The 21,221-nt window shown below is 36.7% G+C and overlaps 1 protein-coding gene across 5 annotated transcripts in view; it reads left to right on the top strand.

The window, feature by feature from the left end:
• The first annotated feature begins 19,934 nt into the window (after positions 1-19,934).
• Positions 19,935-21,221, top strand: part of SLC9A9 (solute carrier family 9 member A9) — a 214,204-nt gene continuing 212,917 nt past the window's right edge. The window contains exon 1 of one of the 5 annotated variants that reach the window (XM_027787215.2): positions 19,935-20,059. Coding sequence is in view for 3 of the 5 variants with exons in the window: in XM_055817588.1 (XP_055673563.1) it covers positions 20,138-20,312 (175 nt within the window). In the remaining 2 variants the exon portion in view is untranslated. Of the gene's footprint in view, positions 20,313-21,221 lie in introns of all 5 variants that reach the window. The other 4 variants (XM_055817588.1, XM_055817590.1, XM_005237721.4 and 1 more) reach the window with 4 other exon arrangements.

Raw genomic sequence — 21,221 nt, 5'->3', positions numbered from 1 at the left:
ATTAACTGGAAAATGTCTAGAGACCTGAAACAAACAAATGTATTTTAACAAGCCGCTATTCACTTATTGTCTAACTGCTTACTAAAATAAAAATGAAAGTAAAATGTCTTGATGAGGTGAAACATTTGGACAATGATGAAGACAGCACTGCCAGTAATATACATTTTGAAGTTTCTATCCTAATAAATACTACTTGTTTGTACCATAAAGCACTCAGAAAAATACCAGTTTAAGGTTGGATTTTTTCTGTTTACCTGCCTCCTGTTGAGGACATGGCTATACCTCCAGTTTGATTTTATGAGTTGCATTAGCCTTGAACATTTGCCAGGCTCAAAGGCAGTTTAAAAATGTTTGCAGTGTTATTCTAGTCATGAATAGCGAGTTAAAAAAAAATAAAAAGGTGCCCCATATTTCCTGGAAAGCAACAGTCTGGCTGTTTGTTGTGTTTTTTTTTTAAAATTAAAGTACTGGAAGAAACAAAGGGATACAACTAAAGTAGCACTTTTTATTTATTTTCACTGGTTTTGGTTGAAAAGTAGTAGTTCACAGGAACAAAGATTAGTGACTGGTTTGACTGATGACCCTATGGTTTTTTAACTGGGTTCCATAAAAGACTGTAATATGTCACTGGTTACATAGAAAACATTAGTTCATCAATTCTGAATTATTTAATTTTAAATATCTTGGGTTCAGTAAACTTTTGCTGAACCCAAGGTAGGGCTGTCAGAACTCAGAACCAGGGTGCAGCCATGACAGTAATGGACGGTCTGAGCATCTTTCCCTGTTACGAGATAAAGTGACAAAGAGCATGGACCCAAGGAAGATGTGCTGGTGGAGAGCGAGCAAGCTGCTTTTTTTCCTTCCTACCTACCCAGTCATGAGGGTTTTCAAACAGTTCCTCCATGAGTGCACTACCAGATGTTTTGTAATTGACTGACAGTTAATGACAGAACCTGAAGGCAACTGAAAGGCTGGTGCTTAGTGGCCACGCTTTGTTAGAAGACAACGTGCTTCGGGTCTTCAGACTGGTTTATCCAGGGAAGTTTGCAGATCAATTACAGAGCAGCTTGATATTATGTCTCAAGTCTGACTTCAAGATCACAATCTGAAAAGATGTTATTTCTATCATGTAACCATGAAAATGAAGAAAGCTGTATTTTGTAATTTGCAATCCAGAGAACATACTTCCAGGTATCTGAGGCCATAGGACTGAGAAGCAGTATTATAGTGTTATTTCATTAAAATGGCATGTCTTTCAAGTTTACAAATCATTCACATTTCAGAGCAAGTTTTGCAGCAGTCATCATCAATCACTGATACATCTTGTGTGAGAGAGAGAAGAAAAAAGAAAATGGCCTCACCAAGTCAAAACATCAATAGTTTCATCCTCCAATTCTGAATCAATTCCTATAGAGACAAGGTCAGTTAAATTACATGCTTTTGGTACTTTACTCCAGCTGACAATCTGCTGGTTATAATGCAAGAACACAAGGGCTCAAATAGATTTTTCTGACATGGTGTGCCATCTGGCACAAAGCAGTCTTACAAATGCTGCTTCCCTGCTCGGCTTTTGCAGATCTAGTGATGGCATAATTGTAAGCCCTGTCAGTTTTCAGTAGCAAAGTTAGCTTAATGCAATCTATCTGTAGGTATCAAAATCACTGTTGCCAGATGCAAACGTTTCATGGTCCCAACTTCAAGATGTAATTATATTTCCATGCAGAAAAATTCTCCAAGATTAGAAGTACATTTGAAAGTGTAGCAGGATTAAAACAAGAAGCAGGGAATTGTATCTGTGACTGGTTGGTATATTGGTTCTTAAAGGAATAACACATTAGGTAGCAAATGAGTTATTTCACTGTTACAGGGCCAAATTGTGATCTTATTTCCTTGGATGCAAGAGAGATGAGAACCTGCTTTTAATAAGTGAAGCAGTAACAGAATGAAACATCATGCAGTAGTGCTACTTAAGTGTTCCCAAGCAGCACTATCAGTACATCTCACTACTGAGGCAAGGATGCGTGCCTTTGTAACTTTGATTTCATAGCATTCTGAATGATGCTAGAATGTGTGGTAATGTTGTGATGCTGCACAGATGGTGACTGGTATAAAATTACTCTTTCATTTGTGACCCAACTCAGAAATCAACCTTCGGACTCCAGCAGGGACAGGACAGTAAACCAACTCACTGTGACAGTTTTTCTCTTTCAATGAAATTTTTAAAGGTCTGGCTAAATGCTGCCGTTACTGATGGAAATCTTGTTTCCTAGACATTAGTGCTATAAGGGAAAAAAGACTGCAGAGTTTATAGTAGGAGCACCATGTGTTCAGATAAGTTGAATAGCCAGGTCTGCAGTTTTGAAAATCACATTTTTAACACAAAGATTCCATCACATTTTTTCCCACACTCATTTACATATGGCACTTCACAATATTGATTTCATCCGCCTCAGTATACTATTCAGTGTTCAAGTTAACAGAAGGCTCTCCTTCAACCTATTTATGATATGGTGTTGTTCAGTGGAGTCAATATACATTTCACGCTGTAGAGGTACATAAAACAATTCTGTACAGTTGCATTTAACAACCATAATTTTGTACTCCTACGGTTCAACTGTAGGAGTACAAAACACTTCTGAAAAATTAAAGAAAGCTATTACCTACTCTGTCTTAAACTGAAGCAAAGGCAATTGTTACTGCAGATTTACAGTACAAATAAAAACATCACCCAAAGCCTTGATTATAGCACAGGATTTTCTAATTTCCCAGAAGATTCCAAACGTATGTCATCATTTTGCTCAGTGACAAGTACCATATCTGAACAGATATTTTTCGGTATGCCACTGTAATCTTTTACTGTTTAGGCTGCATGACTGGCAAGATTCCAGCTTTCTGTGATTCTGCAGTTTTAGAAATGCCATTCTCCCATGGAAACCTGCGCGCTGTGGAAGTAACTTCATAATGGAGGCCCATGAGTGCCACTCCATAGTTTAGTGCACAGGGAACAAAGAGACATCAGTTTTCTATAAAAGGGACTGAAATGGAGGGCAGAGTTGAAAGAAAAGATGTATCTTCTGTATAGCTGTTGGCAGCTTTTTTTCAATAACATATCCAAATAAAGGATTGTGTGTGGTGGCATCAAAGTATTAAGCCCCTATATAGCTGGATGTGTTCCTTTAGGAAAATTCCTGAATTACTTGACAATTCATAGTAACGCTACTGAACACTTGTAGAGTAACTACTTAGGGATCCCAGAATTATTCAGAAACATGAGTAAATTAAATCCCATAATGAGATAAATTCCCTACAAGACGTGCATGGCAAAGTAAGGCAAGGAATTCAGATATTCCATCTCAGATCTGGGCTTTAGAAAAAGTAACTTCATCAATTCTACATTTTTTCTTATCAATTTTCACTCTGTCATGCCAAACAGACTTATTTCTGAAAAGGAAAGCTTCATAGCCTCTAAGACAGTCATGCTAGGTTTAAAGAGGAAACAAAACAAAAAAAACAAAACCAAGAGGTTTTGAGAAGGGGCATCCCAACACCTTCGTGCTTTGGGACAGTGTTTTTCCTCAGTTTACAGGATTCCTTCATTTAATGACGCTGACTTCTGCATTTCCCTCTCAACACTAGCCTCTGTATTGAGGGCTCAGAGTTTTTCTTTGATTCTACATGTTAGATGAGTTTGCCTGTTGTTCCTACGTGAGTTTTCTTATAAGACAAATGATGCCTTGTATGAAATGGTTTCTACCTCTTCATGAAAGAGGGATGGGGTCAGTTCCTCATTTCTTTGTAGATGTACTACCATGGGCTGTAACAGTTGTTCAGTGTCCCAAGAGCAGCAAGATGGAAAAATACATGGTGACTTGTTCAAAAATAGTTTAATTTCAGAAACCCTTTAACACTTGCATTCAAGATTTCTTAATCACTGACTGGTTTTTGTTGGGTTTTGGTTGGTTGGTTTCAGTTTAAGAAAAGGAGCCTTTATTTGCTTGTGCTGAGCAGATCATGTGAAAAGGAGTGGAAGGGGGAAAAAATTCCTATTTACAAAACCCAATAATTTTTAGTATTATTTAAGAAATCTTTTTTTCCCCCATTAAGTAACACTGTATGTACTTCCATTTCCTTTGCAACAGAAGCTCAAAGAATGGCATTGCTAGGAACTTCTTACTGTCACAAATTCTGGAAACAAAATCCATTATTTACAGTACTTTTGAAAATGTTATCTCTGCTTACATGAAGATGTTTGGACAATTTAAAGTAGTTTCTATGCTTCCTTAGGACAAAGCATATACTCTTTTTAAGAATTTTAGCTACTATTTTCAGAAGTGGAGGCTTGCAGTGTCTAAATTCATATGTAAAAATGTGAAATTGAATTTATTTTCATAATGAATCCAGGCAGAGTGGCAGAACATAAATAATAAGTAGCAAATTGCTTGGGTTTATGGCACTATTACCTTTATGAACTGCAAAACAAATGTGTCTGTATTATGTTTAGACTGCACAGAAGGAAAAAGCCAAGCCAAAGCAGAATTACAATAATTTATGGCTGAGCAGATGACTAATCAGGCTAACTCTAGATTTGAATCCAGAGCAAAAGTTCTATTTAAAACACATTGTATATCTGGCTAGTTATTCTTGTGGTGCCTCCCATCCATTTCAAATGAGCATTTGAGGATTATCTCAATAGGGTTCTTTCAATATCAAAAAGTGTACTATTTTCCTTTACAAAATTATCATTTTAATAGACATTCTAAAAATACTAAGAAAGGACATACAAATTTGCCAATTCCCATTTGATATGCAAATATTCTTCTATTTGCCTAGTACAACTGCAATTCATTTTAAGATGTGCTTTTATATCTTTTAAAATGCATATATCTCTGGAAATATCACATGAAAAGTTATATGACCCACTTTTAAAAAAAAAAAAAAAAAGTACTGCAGTAAAAGGTATTTCTCAGTGTAAAACACTCAATTTTGGGGATATGCGGAATGACATATATTAGTAACTTTAAAAAATGTATTACATTTTTTTTTCTGCCTTTTTTTCTAAAACATCTAGCTCTCATGTGAGATGTAAATTATTAAATTCCATGGAACTGATTTCTATGGGGGGGGTTGAGAGGAGACTGAAATCTGAATTTTCCTTAGGAAAATGCAACCCATTGTATTATCAGAATACTAACATACACTCTCACTTCTCCTCTGCCATCTTAAGACAAGACAAATACCTGTCATTATAAAACATTACAATATCCACATTCCAAGTATTCAATGTTATGTCTGACATGCAGAATTCCTAGATAACAGAACAACTTACAAAGCCAGATAATAGTATTTTCAGGTTTACTTCTTTTAAAACCCCTAAAAAATAATTAGTATTTAATTATTTTATTAATTAAAATAATAATTTTAATTTGCAATTAAATGTAACCCAAGAAATGATTTTCAGAGCTAATAACTGACCTTTTGCTCACCAACAATATTGAAAACCAGAGGTAACAAATACTCTAAATAAATAGCCTGTGCTTGGCTGGCAGAGTTGTCCAGAGTCACAAAGAGAACCTTCGAGCCTGCACGTTACATCATGAAAAATGTTTGCCAGGTAGAGTTAACATTTGATGTTCCCATTATAACAGCCCCAAAAGACCCTGTTTGTTTTTTTTTTTGTGTGGAACGTATGGCGAGCTGCATTCAAAGGCTATTTCTGTATACATTTAGAAGGTAGGAAAAAGATGGAAGCAACAACAAGAGAAGTGCTGAATCTTTGACTGTCGTGTCCCTAAATCCAGTAAAATCCAGCTAGTCAGGAAGCTGCAACTTTTTCTTTTATCCAAGACCAGTTCAATTCACTCCACTTTGGAGTTACAGAATATGAGGAAGCACAAAAATTCTGGGGTTTGCTGCTACTAAAAACAAGCAAAGGACGGCTGTGAGACATTAATGTAATAATACCTTATTTATTGCTCTTCTCATTTTAGAGTATCTTGATTCTGTAGGTGAGGACCTACCCTGCTATCTTCTGTACACCTGGAGGGCTGTACTCACCAGGTAGAGTGTTGCGAGGTTTGGACTGTCAGACATGGTGGAGAGAACAAGTTTGATGGAAGAATTCCAGCTGTGCTCCAGAGAGAGGAGACAAGCCAAGCAGCAATACATAAATCTAAGTTCAACACCCTCTTTCCTTCTTTTTGCTATAAAGAACAACTGTTTCTCCAGATCTACACCCAATGGAGACAGAAGAAGACGGGCAAGAGGGGGCAAGACAAGGAAGATAAAGAACACTTAACAGCAAGTCTGAGAACAAAGCAGCAATACCACAAGTGCTGGCTTGGCTTGAGTAACTTCATACCACTTTCTATCTGGAATACTTAGCAAATTTATCCTAAAATCACTTTGGTTTACTTTTAAGGATGTGGAGAAGTTAACATTGTTTTTCCAAAGAAGCACCTAAGCTGTGAGAGACATAAACGTCCACAGAAGTCTCAGTGTCCTGGAAGTGAACTTGTTAATCAGTTAAGCATTTAAGGAGCACTTAGCAGAACAACATGTGTGATTTGAAGACACACAAATCTAGCTTTGTTCCAAGCCTGTAGTAAACTGGATGGTGATCTCCTATAGCTTCTCACCCTACCAGTGCCAGAGAACTATTGTAACTTTTAACATGGGAAATGGATGGAAAGGACATCTTCAAGCAGAGAATTAGTATCTGTTCTCCCTCAGATATCAACAGACATAGCTTTAATTATTTTAATTTGTTTGCTCATTTCAGGTAGTGTATCCTTACTAGAAGAATATGGAAAATAATATATCTCTTTCAAATATCATAATATAGCTTTTCCATAAATCATACAGGAATGCACTAGGCATCCAAGAAGAATATGTGAATAATCCAAAATACATTGTGTATGCATGTTAGAAGACAGGACAAAATTCCTCACATGCCTCAGAAGTAGAGCAGATAGTCAATACACAATTCATAAAGCTTTTTCCTGCAAAGCAGAAAACCTCACCAAAATTAGTGGTCCTTGAAATTTTCAGTATTTCAGTCTCCTGTGTCTCCCATAACAGATTGGTGGGAAATTTTCATGTAATTACTACAAAAGCGTAATTTCAGCAACAAAACCAAGAGTTCTAATGTTATTTCATGACCAGACTGACAGAGGAATGAAAATGTAGGAATCCTCATATGGTGCTTTGAGTACAATGGAATTTGTGTATAACTTTTGAATTTCAGCTCTGCATTGTAAATGGGTTTTGTGTATATAACTTCTTCAAACTGTTAACTTAATTTGAATGCAGTACTTGTTTGCTTCCTCTCCTCTCTACCTGCAAGTTAAAGACCCAGAAAAAAAAACAACCCAAAGGACAGCAAGGCATTGAGCAATATGGAGCCTAATCTAGGCTGGTTTACACTTTGGACAAGATGACCACTGGAAGCCCCTTCAAACCTCAATTTTTCTTTCATTCTTGATTTTATGACTCTAAATCAATCAGAAATTCCAAAAGATAATTGCACAGAATTCATAATAGGCTGTTGTTAACAATTCATGAGCCTCTATTCACAGAAAGCCTAGCACACATAAATAGCAAGAAAAGCCAGTTTGCCCAACACACTGGTATTAAAAAAAAAAAAGAAAAGAGAGAGAAATGCTTAATATGGACTTTGATCACCAGATGAGAGCATAGTTTGTAACTGAGGATTTTTTTCATTATTTATTTTAGGAGTCTTCCATAGCTCATCTTTGGAGAGCAGAAGAAAGAAAAACAGGAATGACTGCTGCAGCAAGAAATGCCAGATTTTGAGGAAATTATGTGAAGGGAAAGGAAAGATAAGTGACCCTGAATTCCCTCAGTCTTGGCCTGGGTCCAAACAAATGCTACAGTGCAGTAAGCAGATGGAAAGCATGGGAGTACACAGGCAGTCCCAGTGTTCTGCTTGTATCCGACAGTACGTGGGGAGTGGCTATAGTAGAAATCTATACAAAGTGTGTGCTGATACAAGGTGTGATTTACTAAAGACTTCAGTCTCTGTCATAGTGGCAATGTTTCTCCATTCCATATTTTTCCCTTAGCAAATGAAAACACTGTGATCAGTTTGGCCTAGAATTTAGTAAGAGACCTATGGCAGTTACTTCAGATACTTTTGTTATTTTCTTTCATCTGTTCTTGACTGCTTAAAATGAGCAGATTTTCATACAAAATATGCATGGTAGAAGTCTGTAAGAGGATTTCTGAGCTTTTTAATTTTGCAGCAGCTGTTGAAGTGGGCATGTCAGTTTTTATTCTAAGCATGCTAAAAATTAGGCATTTGATAATCTTACCTGTAACTTAGACCTTATTGAGGGGAGCAAGGGGAAGAATTTCTATGACAAAAACTCATAGCAGATTTCCATATAGCTTCACAAAAAAACAGTGGATAAACAGAACAGTGATGAGTTCCTGAGAAGGCCACCAGATGAAGGAACTAGTGACTACAACAGTTACAATATATGATAATTTGGGTATAACCTAACAAAACAAACGTAAGTAGAAGCACACATCAAATACAGCGCTTTCCAATCTCAACTCATACTTCAGTTGGATTCCCACAGCTTTAAAGCTATCTCCAGGTTACCTTAAATAGAACAGAAATAGCTCAAAGGCAAAGTCGCCTTTAAGACATTCTTCAGAGGTCATTCCCATGGTGTCAAAAAATAATTCAGGGAGACTGCCAAGAAATAATGGCCTTTGGAAGAACAGCATTATATCTGTCTTTTCAGTAGGGATACCCCTTCTGTAATGCGAAGATATTTCCTTGAAAATGTTTGCTCTCTTGTCACTATTTCCACAAAGCAACAATAGGGAAACATTCCTCCTTGAAGAAAAACAAATGATCTAAGAATTTTAAAGATTACATTTTTGTTTTGCAATTCCTCTCTTTAAAAGAATACACACACACACATATCCCACAAGGAACATTATATTTCTCATCTGATAATTAACTGTTTCTATAATATCAAAAAAATATTATGATTTAAGTCAGTCTTTATTAAAATACCATCACAGACACCCAAGTTTTGTTACTGGGTTCAGATGTTACTAACTGAATGAAACCATAATCTGTTTGCTGCTGCACTGGAAGTAGATTCCTTTCGTTATTTATGCACATGGGAGTTTAGGACCAAGCTGTGGTCTCACTGAAGTTAATGCCAAAACTCCCACTGACTTCAATTAGAACAGATTTTGGCTCACAGTCTCATTACTGAGTATAACAATTAAAAGAAGCTTTTACAAGCTATATTGCTGTGTAAAAGGGCACGAACCACATAGCAGATTTCATTGAACCCATAGCCAACAGTCATTGCTATAGCAACCGAGGTTCTAACAAAGGTAGTCACTATCTCTGTAATCATCAGGTGTCTCTATAGCAACTAGAGTTTCCAGAGAACAAGAGAAAAATGTTTGAAAACTGTCAGCTGGAAGAAGAGAGGTCTGTGAACAAGAAGGTTGGAACAAAAAGCAACATAAGGGTAAACATGGCTTATAGTGAAGAGGGAGAATTGTCCCGAACCTACGCTGACAATGGCAAAGGAAGAAAGAGCAGAGGCCAAGGGCCAGGCTGGAGAGAGGGAGCTGTTCAGGCTTTCCCTTCGGCAGGGGAAGCAATACGGCACTCCAGGCAGACATTCCCAGGTCTAAATTAGTTATGTTTTGGACTTAATTCTTCTAAAGATTAGTTACTACATGAGAGAAGCAGGGCTAAACCTTGTCTGCAATAGGAGTTTAAGTCCACCAGCATTTTCAAAAGCACCTACCTGCACTTCTTGTGCCTACACATTTCTTTACAAACACCACCCTATTTCTCTTCAGTACAGAGGAAGGACACAACCTGTGTTCTTGATGCTGCTGCTGATACCACAGTGCAATTATGTAGAAATGATGGTTAACTGTTCCTGATGTTTCTTATTGACAAGTTTTTAAACAGTGTTCAAATGAAATATGGAACAGCTGCACTTTGGGTACTGATGGAGATGAAAACAGTATCGCTCATTATAGGCCATTTCAGTAAAATATGGCTTTAGGCTCACAGGTATGAAGATAGCAGGTTTATTGTCACATAAGTAAGGCCAGCATATATAAACATAAGCCCTCATCAAAAAGTAGTTTAGTGATATTGGCAGAACCCATGAATAATAATTTTGGCCTATTCAGATTCCTACTGACCTCAGGGAGATACAAATTTGGGTGAGATGTTTAATTTAATGAGGAGTTAGCCAAAATATTCATGTTCACAGGCTAAAAATAATTCGGTTGACCCAGCATGCTTCCTCTGAAAACGAAGTCACAAAACTAATTATATATTCCAAACGGGGTTCTGTGCAGAATACCGATGCATTACAATAGGTTTCTTACGTAAACTCTTGTCTAACTTGAAGAATTGATACAAGATCCAGTGCTGGCAAAAGTCAGATTTTCATTTCATGTGTAAAGACCTCCCTCTAGTGGAATGTACTTTCAGATTTGATGCATCAAAAAGAATAGTCCACATCAAGTCAGTTGAAATTTTTCCCTTAGCAGCATTTTGTTACAACACAGTACAATGTAATATAATTTTTATCTGAAACAGAAGTCACCAAATGACATACTGTTGAACAACGTACCTGAGAATACCAAGAAGCACTGTAGCAATAGACTTTGTCAGGCAGCTTTTAGGGGTTTTGTGTTTGCTGCTATGGTATGGCAATCATGAATTCAGCTGTATTTCTGTATTTCTGTATACCCAAGACACTTGAATCAGTGGTGTGAGATCACTGTTCATATGGAAGGGTGAGGCATTATTACTGTCAACAGCCCAGGAAAGCTGACTGATCTTCAAAGATAGCATCCTCAAAGCATAAGAGCCTCCCAACATGCAGAAAGTCAAGCAAGCATGGCAGAAGGCCAGTGTGGATAATGAAATAATATCCGGCTGAGCTGAAATGGGAAAAAGATGCACAAAGAAGGTGGAAGCAGGAACAGGCAGCCCAGGAGGAATACAGAGACATTGCCTGAGCACACAGAGAAATTTTTAAAACAGTCGGAGTTGAAACTTGCTAGGGACATAAGAAAAAAAGCGCTTCTGTGAGTATACTGACAGCAAAAGTAGCTACTGAAAATGTAGACCCATGGCTCAGTGGGGCAGAGAAACTAGTGACAAAGGACAAAGCAAAGATAAAGGTATTCAAAGACGTTTTTGCCTCATTTTTTACTGGTAAGATTTGCCTTCACACCTCCCAGCCTGCAGCAGAGCCTGTGGGACTGCTGCATTACCTGCTTCATAGGCAACTGACCTTAAACCAGTGGATATGCGCAAGTCCATGGTTCCACAAGGTGAACATGAGCCAGTGTGCTACAGTCCTTCCAAAACTGGGCTGCCGGAGATAAGCAGCAAATCAACCTTTATGTGTGCTGAGATTTCAGTGGATGAACACTACAGCTCATAGTGAACCCCTTTCCCTTTTTTAGCTCCCCATAGTAGTCTCCCACCAGGAAACTATAATTTAAAACTTACCTTTACAATTGGCATCTTTGAAGTTAAAAAAAAAAATACTGGAGGGCAGCAATTCAAGCTGAAACTGAACATTAAACCCACAGAAGTAAACCTAGAAATCTCGCCTTCGTGACCCTGACATTTAACAACGTGGATTAATTTAAACTAGATAAATAGGTAGTATCAGTTTCTCATAATTTCATAAGAATTCATCTTTGTTCTGAACCCATCAGCTAAAACTGTCTAAAACAGAGCAGGTCAACCGTACTTTGATAACTCATAGGAGCAAACTGCTCACTCTTTCAGAGCTTTAATTTCTCCAGAAGTGTTGGCATTTCTCTCTTCTCAGAGAGAAAAATGCACATGGGCATTTCAGTGCTCTTAACTGAAGTTGTTCTGTAAAGGCTGGTTCCAGCACGATGATTGCAGTGTTGAGCTGGTCATTACATTGCAAGGTGCATTGAGTTCACTGGTGCCCAAAAGGGAGAAAAGGCTTTGCTGTGTTGATCCAACACCTGGAGACAGCGGCACGTGAGCAGAAATATCACAACTCTCTTGAGAGATTAAAAGTCTAATTCCACTCAACTCAATGTATACTTATAATTAGTATTGTATTTTGATTAGACAGTAAAACAGGGTCTGAACTAAGGGGGGGGGGGGTGGGGGGAAGTCTTTGCTTTTTAAAACTATTTCTCAGCAAGAGCAATAGCTGTAACATATTCAATGTATAGATTATGTAGACTTATTTCTGTCACTAGAGGCTCTGTCAGAACACCAGCAATACCAAATAAGCAATAGTAAAAGCATAGTCTGACCTCAGGAAAAAAAAAAAAAAAAAGGAAAAAAAAGAGAAGACAAATCAACAGCAACCAGAAAATAAACTTATTTAATAGGAAGGCTCTTCTAAGCAGAAGAACAGATTTCAAATACGTTGAGGCCTGGCAGTTATAAACTGACACTTGGCCCACCAGCGTGGGCTTAGTGGCCTTAAGTGGCCTTAGAGCACAGTGTTTCATAGGCAGCTGTGTATCAGAACAGGAGCTAGCAAGGCAGATCTTCTTGGCTGGAATGGATTAGAGAAGGATAACCAGTTGTGATCCCACTAATCCTGTTCCAGTCTGTCTGGGGATTTTAGGCAAGCAAGCTGTGACAGAATATTTGTTGTCTGTGCATTGGCAACACATTTGATTTCCCGGTTTCAGAGTTGGTTTTTTATTTACATATACAGATGCACTTGTTTTCCATGTTTGTTTTTAGTTTTGGCTGTATTTTTCCTATGCTTGCATAATTGCCAGTATTGCTGAAGCATTGTCTCTTTGCTTGGAATTCCGACTAACTATAATTACTAGAATTAATTACAATTTTTACATGGTGCTCCTTTTCTGACTTTGTATTTTCCAAGATGAGAATCTCTCTACTGATTTACAAGACTCCTTTCTGTTCAATCTTGATAGTTTCTGTAAGAGCAGACTTCTACATCTGCCAAGCTAAGGGAGGAAGGGATTATTGTTCTGTGCGATTCATGAAGTACGGTTAATAAAGTGAACATAGAAAATAAGCAAGACTACTACCTCTTTTTCATAAAAATGGCATGCCAAGGGAGATGAAGCAAATATTTGTAGTAAGAGCACAGTATTATGAGAATTACTTGACATACTACCTTCCAACAGAAACTTAACTTTTTTTTGGCTCTGTCTTTGGCCTGTTAAATAATGGTCAAAATATCTTCTCTGTGAAAACTTTATTCATTCACCTGGCGGCCTGTTCTGAAAGCCAAAATGTAACTTTTTATTTTATCCAGATCCCTTCCCTCTTAATTTATCATCTGTTATCAATATTGCAAATACAACGCAGCTGCCGCAAAACATTGCTGTTCTATCTGACCTGCAAACTGAAACTTGGAGAGAAGTTATTTCAGTTAGGGTGGGAAACCGATGAAGAGCCTGAATACCACTGAAAATGAGGTTACGTATAAGAATGTGGAAAGACCTGAGCACAGAAAGAATCACACAGATTATCTGGTTACATTACCAACAATTTTTCAAGTGAGTCTTACTTCAAACACTGATAAAGTTTTCTGAGGCCATACTGTGTTTCTCTGTATTTTTCATAGATAGCTCTACTTTTTTGGTGGAGTTGCTTTTCATCTATACAGACTCATCTTTTTTTCCAGAACTGTAATTAGCAAAACATTCCTCAAGAAACACCGGAGAGGCATTTTTGTTTACCTTAGCACAAGAGGTATCTTGTTCTGGGTACCTATATTTCTAAAAAAAATTATGGCATAAAGAGAACAATACTAACTGGATTGAAACCTTTAATAGAGGCTTTTTATTATATACAGGTTTCACATTAGTTATTCTTCATATATGACCTTGAGCATTTGGGGCATCCTTCTGAGTAGCCTATAGATGCCAAAATGTCAGCAGATTATTAAAAGCAAAAAGTGTTCTTAAGATCCTGTACCAGTTAGTTCCAATATGTTTCCCCCAGTAACATATGCATAAAATACCAACTTGCAAGCACATTGCATCAGATAGTTAGCTTGCCTTAATCATCATATCTTCATATTTTTTTTACATATTTCAGATAGTGTATACCAATAATATGTGAATATTATTATCACATATAAATCACAATAATCGGTGTGAACTCTCACATGGATTGCTGCAGCTGAACATCTGGCCCACTTAGAAAATATTAGTAACTTAAAACTCAGATATGAAAATTTTACTTCTCTATGTTCTCAGTGATTACGATATTTTTCAAATGCCTTATCTGATACAGAGGAATAAGAAATAAGCACCAGTTGCTCTTTGTAAAGGACACTTGAATAACTAAGTGTATTCCAAAAGCTGATACTAAGATTACCTTTTTCTCAGATAGCAATTTTCACTCAATGACCTCAGACCACTTACAAATATTAATGAATTCCTTACAAGCCTTGTAAATTATGTAAACATTGCTATTTGTAATCCTAAAATGAGAAAGCATTGTACTATCTGTAAGGAACCAAGATAAGTCAATGGTATTTTAAAGATGCAGATAAATTGCGGCAGATAGCTAAAAACAAGTATCCTGTGTTTTGTAGAAAGAAAAAAAGCATGCAAAAAACACGCTACCTCTTGTTTTGTAGCACTTCTTCACAGTGAATGAATGACGACATTAAATTAGAAAGATTTGAAAGAGAAATGGTCACTTGTCAAACATATTTTCAAATAGGAAAGAACTATGTGGTGAGACATGACGTTTTTCAGTTATATACACAGAGTTTTATCTGTATTTTAAAAAAAAATATTATTCTCTTCAAGCCCAGATGATTAGCACAAATCACCTGATGAAAAGTATTTGCATGTTTCAGTCTATATTAGTCCCTAGAAAAAGCCTACGACATCAGCTTTCTACTTGCTAACACTGCACAACAATTTCTTCCACGATCTGCCTACGAGTAAGTTTACACTACTTCGGCATGGCCATTTTAAATAACCAATTCTTTAGAAGCTTCACAAACATTAGTAGTGGCAATAGTTCACTCATGAGCATATTTTATCTTCTTTCCCAAAAATATAAGACTAACAGCATGTGGAAAAGAGGTCCACTGATGCAAATTTGCACTAATTTCTTTAGAACAGCACAGTGCAAATATACACCAAGAATTCTGAACTGTTTTGGTTGGAGGGGAACAGAATTTGGTTAAAATCATTAAGACACAGTGCCTGGAAAATAAATATCTATGATAAATCTTTCATCAAGATCAAATGAATCCACATTTCTGAATTTAATTTAGAAAGAAAAAAACACCTTAATCATAGAATGGTTTGGATTGGAAGGAACCTGAAGTATCACCTAGCTCCAACCCCCTGCCATGGGCAGGGACACCTTCCACTGGACCAGGTTGCTCCCAGCCCCATCCAGCCTGGCCTTGGGCACTGCCAGGGATGGGGCACCCACAGCTGCTCTGGGCTACCTGTGCCAGTGCCTCACCACCCTCCTAATTTGGAGAAATACCTTTGCCCAGGAATCAGGAAACTTACATGTTGGTTGAAATTCACAGAGAATGCTCTATGCACCAGATGGAATGGAAGATGAAAAACATTGACAAAAAAAAAGCTATTTGGAAAAATAGACTGTTAAAAGGGGAAAAAAAACAACAACAAAAAAAAACCCCATGGAGTTAAAGTCGATTGTATCTTTTTTTTTTTGGAAGATTACTTTCAAATAATCATGATTTATCTTTAAACAAAAAGAAAGCAATTCTTTGGCATAACGGACGTGCAAATTAAAAATTCTATTTGTGCCAGTGGCAGACAAGGATACAATTATAAGATTAGACAAGTATACGCGGCTCTGTAAAGAATTCATACAGTGTTTGAGAATACAAAGAAAACCAACAGTTTTGGATGTAATTTCTGGATTTCTCATAAGCAGTAACTATGATGGGTTGCTGTGTCTGGAAAGCTGATTTTAAATTCTCTTGCATCTCTGAGAGGAAAGAAATACCTAAAAGCCCAATTCTGTAACATGATGAATGCTATTTAGAACCATATCTCCCAAAATGATAAAAGGAGCTGTGCTGAGTCTTTGGCAGAAATTAAGTCCCAAACCCAACACCTGCAAGCCTAAAACTTTAATTGAGCTCACAGAAAACTGTTTAAACCATTTTCCCAGTGTCTAGTACTGTGCTTCTGTGCATGAAAGAAAGCATTTAAAAAAATAAAATAATCAGTTGGCAAACTCCAGAGTGTATGTAGGAACAGAACCGTTTAGCGTAATGTTTAAAGACATTACCTGCAAGAAGTAAAAATCTGATTCACATCATTGCTCCCAACCTTTTTGTGGCTGTCACAGGTATTCTAATAGTTTAAAGAAAATAGAGGTTTGGTCCCAGGGTCCAAAACTATAGTTATATATCCTCAAAGGCTGCATTGAAATATTTACTGATTTTCTGTACAGGTGTGGGTTTTTTCTACTAAAATAATTAAGTTTTATGAAACCCAGAACATGGAAGTAGTTAAAGTGAGGAAATGTATAATTTATCCGTCATCCGTTACAGCAAGAATCTCTTGCAGTATAAGCATCTTTTTATTATGCGAACATTAATGAAACACACCCTTTTAACTATCAGTAGCACAAGTTTGGTACGAGTCTAGATTAATGTATTAAGTCCAAAGCCTATTCAGCAAGTGATGACCAAATCAGTGACTTAACTGACTTAAGTTAAGCGCGTACTGGAAAGTTTGTAGTGCTGGGACACTTGGTCTTACTTTTCAGGTAGTCTTTTTTGAAGCCCTTAAGTTGTGAAACTTATAGCCTACCAAAAAAGTAAATCTTGGGACAAACATGATTTTTAGTTCAAAAAGAACAAATACAACCAGTCAAAGAAACATTAACCCCGCAGCATTTTCCCAACAAGGGCAAGGTTTTGTGATGCCTGAAGGATTACTAATGTCCAAATTCTCATTCCTGAGGACAATGATGTTTTTTGACTGACACAGTTCTTACGTAAAAGAAGTCTGAAAATGCCTTCAGCACTTCTTAAAAAAAAAAAAACAAAAACCAAACCAAAAAACACAAAAACCCAAAACTCAACTAACTAAAAAACCACAACCAAATGCAAAACATACCATTCTCTCTGACGACGACCTAGTTCTTTCTAGAACAGTTTCACACACAAAAGCATGACGCAACCACTACACAATTTATGTATTTTCACAGTGTGACCATTTCTCAGAAAACTCCGCCAGAAAATAGTCCAGTCTTTGGTTATCAAATGACCACATAAGTTAGGGGTTTGGTATTTTCCCCATGAATTATACTTTTCCATGTAAACAAGCAAACAACAATAATAATAATAATACTTTTTTTAAAAAATAACAAACAAACAAAAAAAAACATGAAAAGAACTCCACACTTAAAAGATCTATGTCAAATTCTTTACTGGGGAATCAAGGCCAGGGAAACTGTACTACTCTTTGCCCACTAATATATTACCTTTCCGGAAATTTGTACTGTATGTGATAGTTAGTATATTCTTCTTAATATTTTTCTCAGGATACTCAATACACTATAATAGTTCATATTAAAAGAAAGAGTGCAAAAGACTGGGAAATAAAGAACTCAAATTGTTTATGCAATCTAAATTCTTTCCCCTTTGCTCCTAAGCAAAATACCTTTTATTCCTATGATCCTATTATCACATACTGGTGTTTTCTTAACATAACTGATAGAACCAATATGAAAATGATTGGATACAGAGAACAAAACTCAGAATTTTCCATCATTTCCACCTCCTGTTATGGGTTAATACATTAAAATATTATTTATTATCCAAATCTGATGCAAAATCTAAAAGAATTTGTTTCCATTTAAACTCTGGCATGGTGCAAATTGCAATAGCATGTGATTGTTTCATAAATGTGCATCAGATTATCTTGTGAGATAGGGCAGAATTATAACCCTATTTTGCAAAAAAGGGAAATACAGCTTTGGGGAATTAACACTCAAATATTTCATGTAGCAGCTGCTTTAGCAGTAAGGCTGAGGAACTCCTTATTGTCTGGTGAGAAATATGGGTTCACATAAATTCAGACAGAAAAGGGAATTGAACCTGGTCTCCCAAATCTGAGGTGAATAGTCTAATCACCAAGATTCTCAGTATCATATGACCTCCTTTCACTGTTTTGTGCTTTTTTTCCATTGGTTTTATTATAAGTGCCTGCAAATTACCTAATTTATAAGAGTAGCAAAAAGCTCTGGCTTTCATAATAAATAAGTATTTGGTTTTCATTGTGATAGTTACTAAATGTGGTTATTTTCAAATTATTTTTGGTTTGCTTTTGATACTTCCACACTGGAGATGGATGATCAGTCTCACAATGTTAAGGTCACTGTCATTTCTAAACTGTGACTATGATATCCAAATCAAGTCTTCATTTTTATTTTATATCCTTTATAAAGGTTATAAGCCTTGGCTATATGACTAACATTTTAAAGAGTTGTGTCAGCTGTATAACGAAATTACTACACCTAATTCCCTTATACATTATTTTGTCATTCAAAACATAGTGAATAATTCTCAAATAAAATACAGGTTATCTTCAAAGTTTTATCCTTACTTGAAATTGAGTTGCATGGTTTGTTAATTTTGGAAGTGTCAGCTGGTTTTTGCCAACTTTTCATCTCATAGAGACTCCACTGATAATCAGTTCAGAAATACAGTTTTGACTTAAATAATCCTGACTACGTTCGCAAACTATCAGGTAAAATTACAAAAAGAAAGAGAAAATCATGGAAACACAAAGGAGAGAAGGTAGTGAGACAGTATAGCCAGTGATAGAGAATGAAAAAAAAAAAAAATCGGGTAAGCAAAGAAAAAGTATTGACTAAAAAGAACTAGAAGGAAATTGGTTTTTATACAAAGTGAAATAAAAAAATAAACCCCTGTAAAATGTAATTAAATTAGTTTACAAAGAGGAAAGAATTGATTGTTTACCAAGCAAAAATTATTTTTAAACACTAGATGGAAGCAGCAGTGCCTCCTCAGGAACACTCCTGAGCTACAGCCCTGAAATTACTGAGTGGTTATCTAGGTGTTTCTAGGTTATTCACCTTTGACAAATACTCGATTTGGAATGGATTCTGTACAAATTAGTCTGGCCCAAAATAAAATAAAATGTATGATATTTTGACCAAAAATAATGAAAAGATTGTTGGGTTTTAGTGAGAAGCTTTTTTTTCCTGATGAAGATGAGAGTTTATTTGTAATTCTCTAGTACAAAACACGTATTGTAGTCTTGAGCTCAGACAGAAAAGTCTCCATGAGTATTACCTTTAAATAGTAAGACAATTTCTACCTTTTTCCTGGCTTAAATGAGTAATGGAAAAGAAAACAGAAAAACAGCAGAAATTATGGAAATTAAATTCCACTGCATTTTACTCTGATAGGAATTTTTAAGTGCTTTTAATTCTAGGTAACTGGACCTTTGCTTTTACAGACATCTCTCAGTCTTCCTGCAGAATCAATACAAGTTCAAGGCCTGAATCTTGAAGTCCTTATTAATTGCTTTGTTTTATTCTTCCATCTTTGCACCAAAGTGCCACCTTTATTCTGTGTTGCTTACATTTAAAAATGAGAAAGAGGAAAAGGTTTCTAAACTCCCCAAATGTCACAAAGATTGACATGCCATTCTTTTCATGTATTTTTTTTCCATCTAAACTATCAAGACGAAAAATAATTTTTTTAGGATTTAGCTTATGCTGTAAACTACAGGAACAAACGTTACGAACACAGACCCATTTACAACAGAATTTTGGAGGTCAGCAGAGCCTGAGCCTTGGACGTGATCTGTGCATCTGCAGCTGGAGCGAGCCTGGTCCAGCAAGGCAACCGCCACGTTAGAAATGCGACGGGGCAGCTTTAAGAGGGAAGCAGGAAGCTGTAACGGGAACCCAGCTGAGCTGGAGCACTTCGCTAGGAGCCTGCAAACGAAACAGATGTGCTTGCTGTGAATTTCTGTAGTATCTGGGCTCTTTGTACCAAAGGTGATAATACTTTCCTTCCTGTGATTATTTTTTTTTTCCTTCTTTTATTTTGCACACATTTTCCATAAAGGGAATGAAATGGAGAAGTTGATGAAATATATATCAGTGAAAGATGAAGATCAGTTTTATCATCAGGGAGCTGTGGAGCTGCTAGTCTTTAACTTTCTTCTCATCCTTACAATATTAACTATTTGGTTGTTCAAAAACCATCGATTCCGCTTTCTGCATGAAACTGGAGGAGCTATGCTTTATGGTGAGTATAAATTCCAGTGCCATCTTAACATGGGACTAGTCACATATTTATGATCAGGCACTTGCGATCAAGTGCTGACAAAGCTCAGAAAATGTGCTGAACAAAACGTCATCAGCTCCATAACTGTGCAGGTAAAATAACATTAACAGTATCTCTCGTGAAGTAGCTAGAGGCTGACTGGTTAAAGGAGCAACTGTCTTGGGCTGGTTATCCTCACGATGTGCATGTTATGCTCCTCTGTGGGCAGACAGCCACTGTATGAGATGTTAGGAGTTAAGAAATTTACCGTTTTCAAAAGAATGACGTGTCCTCAGTGAAAGAGACTATTTCATTTGCTTTTTTCCCCATGTTGTTTTGTTTAAAATTCAAAGGTGTTAGACTAAGGAACCTTGTGGATACAGCCATGTTGTCTAGTTTAAAAGATCTTGAGATTTTTCTTTTGTGCCCTTGAGGAACACACTTTGAAGAATGCTTCTCAAGTCTTCCCTGAATGCTGTCATCATACTGTAATTTCAGTTTGCCTGTGTAGCTCTAATCTTCTTTTATGAAGTTTTGCAATATTGTGTATCACTTTCATGTACAACTTTCTGCATTGTCCGCTATAAGAAGTGCTCACTAGTGTAGTGGTACATACACTGTATGTGTATGTGGTGTAGTGGTATACACTTACACATACAATGATTTCTCTGGTCATTCTCTCTTACTGTTGTTTCACTTTGAGAGAAGTATGCAACTGCCACTTTGTTACCATAAAACACACATAGGAGGGTAACGCTATCAAAATGGAAGATACAAATAAACAGCTGTCAGCAGCCAGCTAAAGGCCAGCCTGTTTTGATTCATATTCATTCTGTGCACATCGCATGTCCTAGCAGTGTAATACCCCAAACCGGTTATGTTAAGATTGCA

This window comes from Falco peregrinus, chromosome 12 (genome assembly GCF_023634155.1).
Source record: "Falco peregrinus isolate bFalPer1 chromosome 12, bFalPer1.pri, whole genome shotgun sequence".
Taxonomy (NCBI): Eukaryota; Metazoa; Chordata; class Aves; order Falconiformes; family Falconidae; genus Falco; species Falco peregrinus.
The sequence above is the reverse complement of the archived record's forward strand: the minus strand, read 5'-3'. Positions and strand labels throughout refer to the sequence as shown.